We start from the raw sequence: 14,468 nt of genomic DNA on the forward strand, positions 1-14,468 counted from the left end.
GCATGACAGTGTCATGTGCTGTCAATATGGCAGCGCCCATGAGGGGGCGACCTCCTCAATGTAAAATTAATCAGCTTTCATTGGGATACTGATATGACTGGAGTCTACATCTAATGTGAGTGTACATGATTTTCGTCATATTTCATAAAAATGCTATTCATGTCTTTGTGTAAAACTTTTTTTAAGTAGCAAAAACTTACTGAGTGCACTTTTAACTTGTAATTTCTGAAAATGTCTGAAATGCTCATGTTTTACATTAGCATTCATGTTAGAGTGTAATTATGTAGGTTAGAAGTAATTAAAGCGTAAAAAAAAAAAAAAAAAAAAGAGAGAGAGAGAAAACATACAATAATATGAAGGCTAATTATGTTGTGGAGCTGCTTGTGATTTTAAAAATTATTATTTTCTTCCATTGTAATTACTTAAATTAACAAGTAACATGTCTAACATGCAGAGTGCAATGTAAACTGTCATCTTAAAATGTTGAGACGCAGCTCCAACACAGCCAGAGCTGCAAATTAACATGTGTATAATGCAATGTACAGTACGTGCATATGAATACCTAACTCACAAAAAAATCATAGAGAGAGAGAGAGAGAGGGAGAGCAGTTTACAGTGGTATATTAAATAATGAAAGTCAAAGAGCTCAGTGTCCACATCTCTTCATTAGTAAAAGAGGCCATGATGATGTGTTATGCAACTGTTCTGTAGCTGTAAGCAATGCCACAGGCTCAGCTGTGAAATGTCTGGAGTGAAGCCTCCTCTAACGGCAAGCAAACAGCCAATTATATGAAGGACATTAACATGGCCTCTTCTTTTAACAGTGCATTCAAAAGGATATCAACTTTCCCTGCATTGCTCAGGCTATTGCTTGGCATGACTGAATACTATTGAATGGAATGGTCTTTTCTTTCATTTCTTTGACTTGTGAGTGAAAATTACAGCTGTCTTTGAACCCGTCAAACCACAATAACCAGTTCCTCATTTTATTTACGTTGTTAAAAATGTTTTGTAAATTGATGTTATTCATGTCAAATATATTGTTTAATATGGCTGAATCAACCTGAATGCATTAGGTTAATGAGAGTCACTTTTAGAGTCAGAGTCAGAAATAGTTTCTTTAGGTAAAAACTGCCATACCCACTCTTTACATTATTGTATTAATAATTGCACATGTCAGGTAGGCAATTCCTGGCATTCTGCCTTTTTAGTTGTTGGTTTACAAATCCACAAAAATAAAAACCAATAAGGATCAATGTGTATTTAAAGTTTAGATATAGAATAGAAATGCAGAAGTGCTATAGAAAGTCAAGAAACAATAATGAAATATAAAGTAAACATTGAGGCCTCAGCAAAAAAAAAAAAAAAAAAAAAAGTAGTGTGGATTACTTTTATGCTCCCTTTATGTGAATTTTGGAGCTTCAAAATTTTGGCACCCATTCACTTCCATTGTGAGGACCAACAGAGCAGAAATGTTCTTTTAAAAATCTTAATTTGTGTTCTGCAGAAGAAAGAAAGTAATTCACATCTGGGATGCCAGGAGGGTGAGTAAATCATGAGAGAATTTTCATTTTTGGGTGAACTATCTCTTTAAGAGGTACCTTCACATGCAAATTGCTGCCAGGCCATTAAGTGTATTTGCTGCCACCAAGAGGCTACATAGAGAAAAAAAAAAAAAAAAAAAAGACATCTAATCTTTATGGATGCAGTATATGGTATAGTATATAAAAATACTTTAGGCAAAATACTTTATTTAATAAATTATTTTATATTTATTAGTGTATCAAAATACATAATTAATCATTTCTCAATCCTGGTCCTCAAGGAGACTACCCCAGCACTGCACATTTTGGATTTCTCCCTGATTTAACAAACCTGATTCATCTCATCAGCTCGTTAGCTGAGATTCCAAGACTGATTGTGTCAGATAAGGAGACATCTAACATGTGCAGTGCTGGGGTAGTCCAGGTCTAGAATTAAGAACCTCTAATCTAGAGGATATGAAAATTGTTAAAATTACAAATTTCTTCATTGGCACATTCAACATATATAACAAATCTAAGGTTATATTAACAATTGTGAAACAGTTAGTTCCGGTCCTAGCATTCCAAAACCAGCAGTGCAGAGAGTTGGAGACAGGGATTTTGATTTATCTCTGTGACTCAAGTCTGTTGAATCCATTCCTTAAAAGGTTTGTTCATATTCGCACTGTTCATTTGTCGCCAGCAGGTGGCAACAAATTAGAGTTTTTATTTTATTTATTTTATGTGTTTTATGTGTTATCAGTGAGTTATCAAACTATGGATTTAAACTAATTTGTTAAGCTAAAACAAAGAGTTGTACAAGACCGAGACTTGTACACTGAGATTTGTTCACTTAAAAAACACTGATCCGTTTACAAACAAAATACCAATAACAAAGAGTTGAGTTGTGTGATTTTGCCTGAAGAAAGCAGATTTAATTATGCATGTGCTTATGGCCGCATCACAGTTGTGCTGATATCCGGAACAACGGCACTCTTGTTTGTGTGATATTGCTTAATTAACCTTACATTCTGTAATTAATAATTCAGTTTTTATGGCTTTGTTACAATTGCATTCTGCAAAAAAAAAAATAAAAAAAATAAATAAATAAATATATATATATATATATATATATATATATATATATATATATATATATAGATAGATAGATAGATAGATAGATAGATAGATAGATAGATATAATGATGCTCCACAGGGATCAGTGTTTGGAACCCTATTCTTTTGCATCCACACCAGATAACTCTGAACACTGATATTCTGACAGCACTTACTAACTATACATCTTATTCCTATCTTCTGTATTCCATATCTGCAATCTTAGAAACAAATCACTTCAGATGTCTCTGACATTCAAAGCTAGACGTCAACCTTTCGCCTCAAACTTCATCTCGACAAGACCGAGATTCAGTTCCTCCCAGCAATGACCTCTATCAGCAAGTATGTTGGTTGAAGGTCGTTGTCATTGCCTCCAGGTGTGTAGTTACTAACACTCCTAATAACAGTCAGAACAGATGTGGACCCAGTCACATTCCACACTGCTTTTCAGGGTATGTTTGTTGTATCAACTTATCTTTACAGAACCATCTATAAAGACAGTATTCTACAGTAGAACAAAAGCTGTGTACTTACAAACAACATGATCTTCCATATAGCATAGGCCTTGCATTCAGTACTTGCTACTTATCCAGTGCTATCTGTACTTCAATATGCATGCTATTTAGGCTACAGTATATTGTAATGCACATTCTGTTCACATAAGTGTGTATGTCTGCCCAATATTAACATGGATATTTATAGGATATTTAGAGTTTCTAAAGGCTATAATGGTATTATTCACAAATATTGTTTTGTAACACAAAACTATTCATATTACAACAAAAACATTTTAGATGCAAAGTCTGCACAATTGATTTTCCATCATAACAATACTTTTCCACACAACAGCTCTTTTTTTATCAAATGTGAAAAGTGCCACTACTAATATCCAACTTATCCTGTTCAAATATTGAATATGGAAAAAAGAAAATGCAAATATGGAAATGTACTGTTTAGTAAACAATCCAAGTTTAGTAAGAAGTTGATGTTTTTCTGACACAAAACCTTAATGTAATATCAAATTTCAGACACTAGAGGGCAGGAGATGCCTTCAGAATAAATTCAGAGGTAGGCCTACAGGATGTATGATCTAAACTTTTGTTTTCATTTTCTCTGGTGACCATGGAGACAGACTGTGTATAGAGCTCCCCTGTTGTCTCACAATTTCCTGTTCTCTTTTGATTTGCTATAAAAAAAAAATAATTTCAAAGAATTTTAAAAATGAGAACACCACCTACATAAAATACTTATAAAAAAAAGTTAGGAAGGAAAATTACGTCACAGTCTGTCAGTGTGCTAAAGATGTGTAAAGAAGTGTAAATTCTAGAGATCAGTGTTTCAGAAGATTTCTGGAGTTCAGATCAACAGGGTCAGTGGATACTCTTTCTGGAAACAATCTTGACAGATTTGAATAGTATCTCTTATTTCAATGATTTGTATGTGTTACAAATCACAAGCTACTGTAATAAGGAGTGTCACAGCATTTTGCCACAGCTAAGTGTTCGCCCAGTTTATAATTTGAAACAGTGTGAAATCTGCACTTATGTGTCCACAACCCATTGTGGCTTTATTAATTATATGTCTGCATATTGAATGAGGATGTTAATTAATCGATAATATCGAAATAAGGAAATCAATGTAGGCCATTGTGTAGATTCCAAACCTTCTAATAGCCTTAATGGAGAGAGAGAGAGAGAGAGAGAGAGAGAGAGAGAGAGAGAGAGAGAGAGAGATCCACTCAAAGGGATAGTTCATCCAAAAATGAAAATTCCTTACCATTTACTCACCCTCATGCCATCCTAGATGTGCATGACTTTCTTTCTTCTGCAGAACACAAATGAAGATTTAGAATAGTTATAACAATTATATTTAGAAGAATATTTAAGCTCTGTTAGTCCATTCAATGCAAGTGAATGGTAGCCAGAACTTTGAAGCTCCAAAAATGGTATAAAGGCAGCATAAAAGTTGACTTCTGAAAGACTCCAGTGGTTAAATCAATGTCTTTAGAAGTGTTACGGAATGGGCAAGAAACAGATCCGAATGTGAAATAATGTGAAAGTGAAAGCAGAAATTTATCGTAAAAAAGGGACTTGGTCTGTTTTGAACTTCAAAAGTTCTGGTCACCATTCAGTTGCAATGTAAGGACATACAGAGCTGAGATATTCTTCTAAAAATCTGTTTGTGTTCTGCAGAAGAAAGAAAATCATACATCTGGGATTTGCATGAGGGTGAGTAAATGATGAGAGAATTTTCAATTTTGGGTGAACTATCCCTTTAACATTTACCCAAATGGACCTCAAAGCCATTATTATAAGAAAAGCATATAACATGGGAGCTTGAGTACAGCATGCAGCATACCAGTACTTAAAGGTGCACTCAGTAACTTTTTGTTTGTGTCATCTTGGACTTACAGTGATACCTAGTGGTGTGGATGCAGCATTATTCAAAATCAACAGTTTTCATTTACAGATGCCATTAATCCAAGAGTGAAAGTGTCCAATAAAAAGACGGTGACTGAGATTAAGCGAGTAGTATTCCGCTGGTCATGTGATTCTAAAATGGCAGCCCCCATGAGGGCACCCCTGCCCAATGTAGAATAAAACCTTTTAAAAGGTTACATGAGTCCTTATCTCATGTGAGTGGTCATGATTTTATACATATGTTTCAAAATTACAATTAATTTAATTAGGAGTAAATCATTTTTAATAGGGAAAAATTACTGACTGCATCTTTAAAAGTTGAATATATATATATATATATATATATATATATATATATATATATATATATATAATTATCTTTAACTGTCATTCTAGATGCTTAGATGGCAAGTGTGCAATACTCAGTTCAGGTTTATTATATTGTAATAAGCATAATGCTTCTTGCCTCCTTACACTCTTTATACCCCACATGTCACTTGGTTCTGTGCCACTTTAGCGCACGGTGGGCCAGCCTGAATAGGGCTTTGTAAGCACTGCCATACTGGTCTCCTGACCCACCCCCGGACGGCTATTCACGGGTTTCCATGATTCCGCTCATTTGGCTCCCACACAATATGTGTCTGTCAGTGGCACCTCATTGGCATGCACTGGCACACACACATATATACAGTATATGTCTCAAACAAGTGTGCCCCCATGCTGTGCTTTCCAGTGATAGTTGATTTGAACTCTCTAAGAGTTCATCTAACATGAACGAAGATTTACATTTGTAAGGCACACTAACCTACAAAAATGTGAAAAACTGAATGAGCTTGGTTTATTCGTGTGAAACATATAATTTAATATGACTGAATCAACATACACCAACACAAGTGCTTTTTAATGGTCAGATCAGGCAGACATATCTCCTAAATTCAACTGCATGTTTTCTCTTTTACAGTACAAAGCATTCATTATGTTGGCCCAATAGACTTCAAAATCCCATAGAGTTAAAGGTGCTCTAAGCAATTTTTTCATGGAAAAGTATGCAAAAAAATTTCCTACTCCCTTAAAGATATTAATGAAATAAGTATCCTGAGAGATCTCTCCGGTCTCTGTGACAGCTGTAGACTTTGTAAACAACAAACAAAAATGTGTCCGCGGACCACGGACATTGACGCTTTTCACCTGTCAATCATTTTGCTCGTTCTCATAGTGTTGTATTTGAAGCGGATGGTTGAGGCCATGATTAATAATGTTTGTCAGCTGAGGGTGCTATTGTGCCACTGTTGAATTTGACAGCCACAGGAATAAACGATGAAAAGCTTCAGAATGCTAAAATCGCTTACATCACCTTTAAAGGAACAAAATGCTTAAAGGGGCCAAAACCATTTAAACTCCAACCACCAAAAATTCAAATATTCAAATGTAAACAAGCCTTTAATCTGCTAATCTCTCTATCTCAAACGATACTTTTAAGATTCATGCATTTCATAACAAAATTCCATCAAATTAAATTTAGTAATCTTTAATAAAATAAAATAAAAATATATACTTTTTAAAAATAGGTCAAAATATATTTTTAATTGTATCTATCAATCTATAACCTTCAAACGTTTTTTTTAAATTATTTCTGATAAAATTTTAATTATATTATATTATATTATATTTTAGACCACACCCCCACATTTTATCACATAAAATGCCAGGAATTCCTAACCAGGTCTTAAAAGAGTGCCATGTACTTTCTAGAGGTACAGTATTAACATAAAATACATGAATAATAAAATGTCCACAACACTGGACAAGAATGAATTATTGGATATCTGGAGTATTTACAGCTCATAGTTATCTATCTACAGTCTATCGATGAGGATAAACATAGCAGAAGCTACGTATGCATCACCCCCTCCCTTTCTGTAAGCATCTGCATCCCTCCCCACACAAACACACTGAACTCCCCTCTCTCTCTCTGTGATGAAGGAGGAGGAGGAGGGACCTGCCCGTGTCGTGAGCTACGTGCAGAGTTCACATCCACCACCAAAAATCTCAATCGACCACCCCGTGCAGACGTATACCAGGAGCTCAGACACCTCGAAACTACAGTCTCAAGCCATTTGAAGAGTGAAGGCAGTGAATTTACTTTCAGTTATACGAGCATCCATGTATTTACAGTCTGCAATGCGCGTGTTTATATGATCGCAAGATTGGTTAAATAACGCGCGCGGGTTTATGCAGATCATTGAGGAAGTGATTGATTTATTTGCCGTCGGTTGTGAGTAGAAACGGTATCATATTGCAGAGACGCTGAATTTGAGCTCTTTTCATCAGTTTTGGAAAGAGAAGAAGGGAGGAGTGGCAGAGAACCCGCTGGTAAGTCCCCAATACTGCACCTCTACATTTACTATAATAAACACAGTCCTATCTTTATTACACTCTAATAACTGCTTCCTTGTGCGTGTTTATTTCTCAAGTGCAGCAGTTATCGTGTTGATTTAATCGTGATCGATCGTGTTGTCTAAATCCCCTAGTAGACTCGTTTTATGTCTATTAACGTAATATACTCCCGTTAGCTCACTGATGGCTAGCGCGCTAATATCAATCTCTTTAAGCGTTTTAGTGGAGTTATTACACATCTAATGATTATTTTAATCACAGTTAGACATATTTTTGTTTGTTTCTGCTTGCAGTGAGCATTCATAGCTATGTTTAGACTGAGATGGCAGATGCACCGCCTTCTAATAGAAATAAACCAAGAGTAATTTATCCAGCAATGGATTCATTGATCTAATGCGACCTAAAAATACATTTTTTCTTTTCTTTTCTTTTTTTTTTTTTTTCTGAATTTGAGTGTTATATACGCCTTATATCTGCTTTGTGTTACAAGCTGCCACTGCGACCGGCTCTTTTTTAAATTTTCGCCGAATACTCGCGTGTTAGCCGTTCATTCATATGTGGTGTCAAACTTTTCTACGTCATAATGACAATAAAAGGAAGCTCGCGAGCAGAATGTTCGAGGCGCGCGCTGGCCTAACCCCAGCTGTTTGTTTACCACGTGCTGCTATTGCACAATGTAAACACAATAGCAATTGATGCACCTCATTATGAACTCCAGCACTGGAGAAAGTTTAGAGAGACTTGATTTGATAAATTGGATCATATCTAGGTGAACAGGTTAAACTGAAAACTTACAATAACGATAACCTGGCTTGCATTATCACGTGAAAATGGGCTGATTTGTTATCTTAAGGAGCTACTTCTGCCTGACCCGACCCAGAAGTGACTTCAGGTGGTGTAACCTAATGTAGTGAGTTTGATAGAGTCATATAAAATGATATTACTGATTTAAAACCATTCAATTTAGATGAATGGCTCTCAACTGGTTTGCTTAAGGGCTCAGATTTTACATTAGACATCAAGTTCTGACCCAATACAGTTTTAAAAATGGCTTATAATAGAAAAATAAATGTCCCGTTGATTTTATACTCTTAGCACCTAATAATACACCATACAAATCACACTGTTGGCACAAATAACTTTTCACAAGTGAAGCCAAAACATTCAGTGTGGTTTGGTGTTCCACATTTTACATTACCTTTATTTTGTTCATGGTTTTTGAGGACAACATGTTACACAGCCTGTCTATGCTGGCATATTCGCCTGATTTGGCTTGCTTCTACTAAGTAATGGATGAATTCGCACCAAAATACCACTGAGTTTGATTGGATGCACATCCTATGATGCCAAAAAAAAAAAAATATATATATATATATATATATATATGGGAAGTGTTTTATCGTACAAGTTCATAAGCTTGTGTATTTTGCTATCATACCTATGCACAATTATATGATTTGTTGAAAATATTATATTGCATTTAGCATTTTTGGTTTTATACCATTTTTAGGAAATGCAAAGCACTGCATTCTTAGTTTGTCATGGCAAGAAGCAAATTAAGTTTCTTGCTTCACTGTCTCGCGTCATCAAGTGGGCAGGTCTGGTCTCCCGTGTAATACCCCTGAGCTTGTGCATGCTGTTTTTCAGTTTAGTTGGCTGAACGGCATGTACAGCATCTAATAAGAACTAATCAGGGACTTGTTTTTGTGCACAATGTCCAGAGATGTCAGTCTGTCTTATGCCATCCTGGCTCCTGGTTAATAGACAATGAAAAGAACAGTCCCCTATGGTGAAGGGGTCAACGGTGTGACCTTATGTGGAGCTGTACTTAAAAACTATGAACATTTGTCTACAACTGACTGTTGAAAGCAGTTTATTAATTAGCAATTGCTCCTCTAATCTCAGTTCAGTCATATTGTATGGAGGTTTATTCACTTTTAAACACGCTGACATTTAGAACCAATAACCTTGTACAAAATGTTAGTATGGAACTGTATGAAATGAAATACATTAACCTTTGCTAATGTGACTTGGGGCTACTTAACATGCAAATGAGCTGTTGAACAGATTTTAGTTTTATGCATGCCAGAAATGACTCATGGGTCATTTGTGTTAACTGTGGTTAATTCCAAGCCTAATTCTTTCCCTCTCTTATAAAGACCAGACATTAAAAGACCCCACTGGTAGAGAGGTGTTTTTTTTTATTTTATTTTTTTTTATTGGACATCAGCTGGATTTGCATGTTTGTTCTCCTCATTCTCTTTTTTTGTACAATAAAAATTATGTAACTTTCAAATGACACAGATGTGAATTAGTCATCATGTTTTGCAGCCTCCTGAATTCTGAATCCTGCCTAAAATCCACAGAGATGATATATCTGCCAGTGTAAGTGTTAGAGCACAAATTTACCTCTCACAAACACATATTAACATGTTATAATGCTTTACAACACATAGTAGCTGAGGACTAGTTTACATAAAGTTAATTAATCACCTAATTGCAGTTATCAGGATTCACCATATTCTTAGTCAATGTGAAATGTTTTTCGCAACCCATTTTACTTCCAAAAAAAAGAAAGAAAGAGAGAGAGAGAGAGAGAGAGAGATATTCAACAAAAAACTGAAGGGGGAATTTGTTTTTATCCATCAAAAATTGACCATTCGCTAAGTCCCGCCTTAAAAGAGTTTCTGACCAATCCTGTCCTAGCAACTGTTGCCGGGCCGTCATTAATCTGACACGCGTTTGCTATTTTCCAATGAGAACCTATGGGAGTTGTTTGAGTTGTTTGATCCAAAAAATGTAAAATAAATTGTTGTTGGGTCACTTGTTATAACGACACAAGGTTCCCAGAGAGGATACAGATTTTTTTAAAAATACTGAAATAAATATCAAGAAGAGCATACTATAGATTAAACTATAATACACCTCATTCCCAAATGAACATGAATAACATCAGTGAAGAAACCTACATTTGCTCCAAGGTAAATCAAAGCTAATAACTTAACATTAATTAATTTATGTATTGTTTCAGGTCTTCGTTAAGGCGATTAGTAAATAAAGAGTTCATGGCATCAAAATGAGTGTGTTATGAGACGTTATAAGCAGATCTAATGTTATAAACATACACTAATGTTATCAGGTGTAGAATCGCTATCAAAGGACACTTTTCTCTATCGTTCAATAGAATATTTTGCTAAAAAACGTGCCATTGACGGCAGTCTCGCATTCATTCCAATGGGGAGTTCTGCAGAGCTTGTCAGAGTGAGCGTCCGTAACCAAGGGGGGCGGAGCTTAGCGAAGGGTCAATCGATTGGATCGTGAAAAGTGGGTGTTACTTACCAGAATGAGGCCAGTTGGTAGAAGATGAGAGCTTGAAAATTAGTGATTTTTGACGTCAGCTGAAAAGGAAAGTTTTTTCACAGTCCGAGCAAATTATTACATTTTGATAAAATATTACAGACCAACATTTTTCATGTGTTTTTAATTTTTTTTTATTTTGTTTGGAATAAGTGAATCGACCTTAAGCATGCTTTAAGGAAGTAAAAAGGGTTTTATATTGACTTTAAAGAATAACTCACTTTTGAATGATTATCAACTCAGCTGAGACAATTTCAATGTAAGTGGAGGCCTCTGTCTTACATTAATGTGCTGTGCATATTAGTGCCTCATCAATAAAAGGTTGCCTTAGGTTGTCAATTTCTGATATCAGGTATTTGTATAAATTTAGAGTCCCCCTGTGCTTTTTTGATGTCCTAATCTTGTAGAGTTATTTGTGTGTGTGTATGTGTGTGTGAGTATGCATAGGCATGCATGTGATCACAGGATGAACAGAACATGAAGATGAGAAATAGTAGAAGGCCAGTAGAAGAAGGACTATGCCAAATAAAAAAAGAAATACATAAAATAAAAATAAGAGAAAGGAGGAGAGGGCGTGAGGAGAAAGCCCTGTGGGGAATGTATGCTGAGTGGGTAAACTGGGGGCAACAGATGCTGGTGTCACTTCTGCAGCTTGTTTATGTCATCTTACGTTACTGTTTAAGCTCACAAGACTTACCCTCTTGTGTAGATCTAGGATCGCAGACCTCCTAATCAAAGCAACAACAGATCTGTTCACAGATCAGTATATAAGACGTCAGCTTGCCCCCTCTTTATTCTAGAGCTTAAGAGGAATAATGCAAAGATAAGCTATTTATTTGCATGTTTAGGATTCATTTACATTTTAGACATATAGATCACATCCTCTTTTTCAACTGCTAACAAGGCGATTTGTATTGAGTTTGTATTCAGTTTAAGGGTTAGTTCAGCCAAAAATAAACATTCCGTCATTATTTACTCACCCTCATATGGCTCCAAAATCATATGACTGATCTTTCCTCTCGGCACACAAAAGGAGAAGTTTCGCAGAATGTTGATGCTGTCCTATTTCAACCAAAGCAGATAGTGACCTTTGACTGTCAAGCTCCACAAAGAACAATAAAGCACCATGAAAGTAGTCCGTATGACTCGTGTGCTATATCCCAAGACTTCTATAGCAGTACAACAGCTTTGTGTGAGGAACAGACTAAAATGTAAGTGACTGAAAGTCTTTCATCTTGCCGCAGCTCTCAAAACTGGTTCATGCTTGCGTATGTTCAAAAATGCATCAGCGTTTTGGTAAACTTCTCCTTTTGTGTTCTGTAGAAGAAAAAAAATCATACAGGTTTTTAACGACATGAGGATGAGTAAATTCCTGGGTGAACATTTCTGTTGAGGCACAAGTTTGAGGCTCTGCCCCCTCCTCCTCTTGTCCCCAGCTGCATTATTTATCTATATCCAAAAGCTGCCTCTCCTCTTTCCTGTCTGATTTCTCACCTGCAGCTCTGCTATGCCTTAAAATGGATTAATTAACTGTTGGAGTAACACCATTGCCCTGAATTAAACACTACATTAATCTCACTGCCCACACACTGAGCCAAGACAACTAGGAAATTTTCCTTATTGTGTAACTTTGGTGATTTAGATGATAATAGAGTTTATTGCATTGGTATAAGGTGCGTCTTCCTGCTGTTATCATGCACAAATTGAATGCCTGATTTAATGTGATAAAGATCTATAAGAGGCCAAACTGGGTTTTCTACCTCAAGAAGTCAGCCTTCTTCCACTGGTTCTCAGAGGAAAGAAAAGCAATAGAAGTCCTAGTTTGCATTTGCTCAATGAAACAATGCAATGCTATTCTGGAATTAAAAAATTCTAAGAATTCAAGCAACAGTTAGGCCTTTTCTTCATTGTGCAGTATCTAGAATACCCCTTTGTTCACTATGTAACCAGTGTTAAGCTCATGCATAATGTTTGAATTTTCTTTGGATAGTTGATTTTTTAGCTGGATTTCTTTTTCTCTTAAATTGTTTTTTTTTTTAATCTGTACAGGGTGTCATATATACATGAGCATATAAAAACGTAATGAAGACTGGAGTTTTAGTCAGTGCTCAAACATATCAGAAGATCATTATGAATTTTGCAACACTACTTGGCACTTTTTGAAAGGTACAATTTATTTATTTTGTCATAGTGCGACACAAACATGCAGAAACATACATTTAACTTCTCATTAAAAGCAAAGTTGAACTTGCCATGGGGAAGTGTCTTGTTTGTTTGGCTACATGTTGCATTAAAATTGTATTAAACATTCATAACTATGGCTCTATAAAACCCATTTTACAATCTAATGATGAACCAAAATAGAAATGAGAGATAAGCTCTATAAGATAAGTTAAGAATTCACATTAAGATGCACATTTATGTTGCGCTTGTAAGCGTTTTCATAAAAAAAATTGTCCATGAAATATCAGCAATGCTCCTGTATTGGCATGATTAATTTGGAAATAAATTCTGTAGTGTAATTTTTTGTGAGCATAAAATGCCATGGTAATTGGAATTGTAAGCTTCAGTTGTAAGTTTTAAGACATTTTTACACATGAAGCTGACTGCAGGCTTGAGTTGCTCAAAGAAGAGCCATCCTGCAAGATCAGCACAAAAATAATTTAAAAAAAATGTACGCATTTCAATTTCATAACAAAATTCCATTAGATTGAATTGAGTAATCTTAAAAAATAGATATTTTTTGGAGTAGGGGAAACTAGTGAGGGATGGATTTACTCATCCCACTGAAAGGAAAAGTGTTCTGCAATTTTATATATATATATATATATATATATATATATATATATATATATATATATATATTTATACAGTAGATGTTGACAGTCTCCATGGCATCATGATACTAATATCTCTCAGCTAATGCGTTGTAATTTCAAAAAAAATTTCAGGAGCTTTGAGGTTTATCATGTTGAAATTGATTGCTTGACTGATACTGTTGTGATGCTTTTACAGGCCAGTCATGTCTTGTTAAATGCCAACTATATGTAAGCTGAGATAATAGACTCATGACCACATATTCACTAACATATTCACAATCTGGCAATTTCAAATCCCACACAACTCCCCTTTCGAAGCTGGAGGCCCTCTAGTTTGTTGTAATATTAAGTTTCAAATGTGCAACTGGGATAGTCAGGGCTCAAGGCTCAGTGGAAATTTCCACTTCAGATGCAGGCAGCAGCCTTTGTTCTGGTGCAGGGACTCGCCACAAGTCGCTGAAATTGGCTTGGGTCACTGTTGCGAAACAGTGCAAACAGGCAGCTTTTTCCTGACATGAAGAAAAAGAGACAAAGGAAATGTAACATATCTATAATCTAAAATGCTTTCACTGCTTTTGGCAAAGCATCTTCCATTTTAAAAGGGCTGTTTTCAGTGAATAATGGAAATGGTCTTGAGGGATTCACACTTTTTTAATCCCGATTTCTGCCTTGAATGGTCAGTGGAATTATCTTCCTACAATGTATTTTAGAAACAATCGCATGTGCATTGAGTAAAAACGCTTACCAACTCCAATAGAACACCCCTTTTTGCTGACAGATGTCAAATGAAGAAGTGGACAGCTTGTAACAGATTGCAATTTTTTTTTCATCAGCAT

At 35.6% G+C, this 14,468-nt stretch overlaps 1 protein-coding gene across 2 annotated transcripts in view; it reads left to right on the plus strand.

The window, feature by feature from the left end:
* The first annotated feature begins 7,071 nt into the window (after positions 1-7,071).
* The window catches only part of LOC127444611 (RING finger protein 24-like), a 67,352-nt gene continuing 59,955 nt past the window's right edge, over positions 7,072-14,468 (plus strand). The window contains exons 1-2 of one of the 2 annotated variants that reach the window (XM_051704077.1): positions 7,072-7,432; positions 9,788-9,841. In XM_051704077.1, coding sequence (XP_051560037.1) covers positions 9,825-9,841 — 17 coding nt within the window. In that variant the 5' untranslated portion in view covers positions 7,072-7,432; positions 9,788-9,824. The remainder of the gene's footprint in view (positions 7,433-9,787; positions 9,842-14,468) is intronic. The other variant, XM_051704078.1, reaches the window with a different exon arrangement.

This window comes from Myxocyprinus asiaticus, chromosome 8 (genome assembly GCF_019703515.2).
Source record: "Myxocyprinus asiaticus isolate MX2 ecotype Aquarium Trade chromosome 8, UBuf_Myxa_2, whole genome shotgun sequence".
Classification (NCBI taxonomy): Eukaryota; Metazoa; Chordata; class Actinopteri; order Cypriniformes; family Catostomidae; genus Myxocyprinus; species Myxocyprinus asiaticus.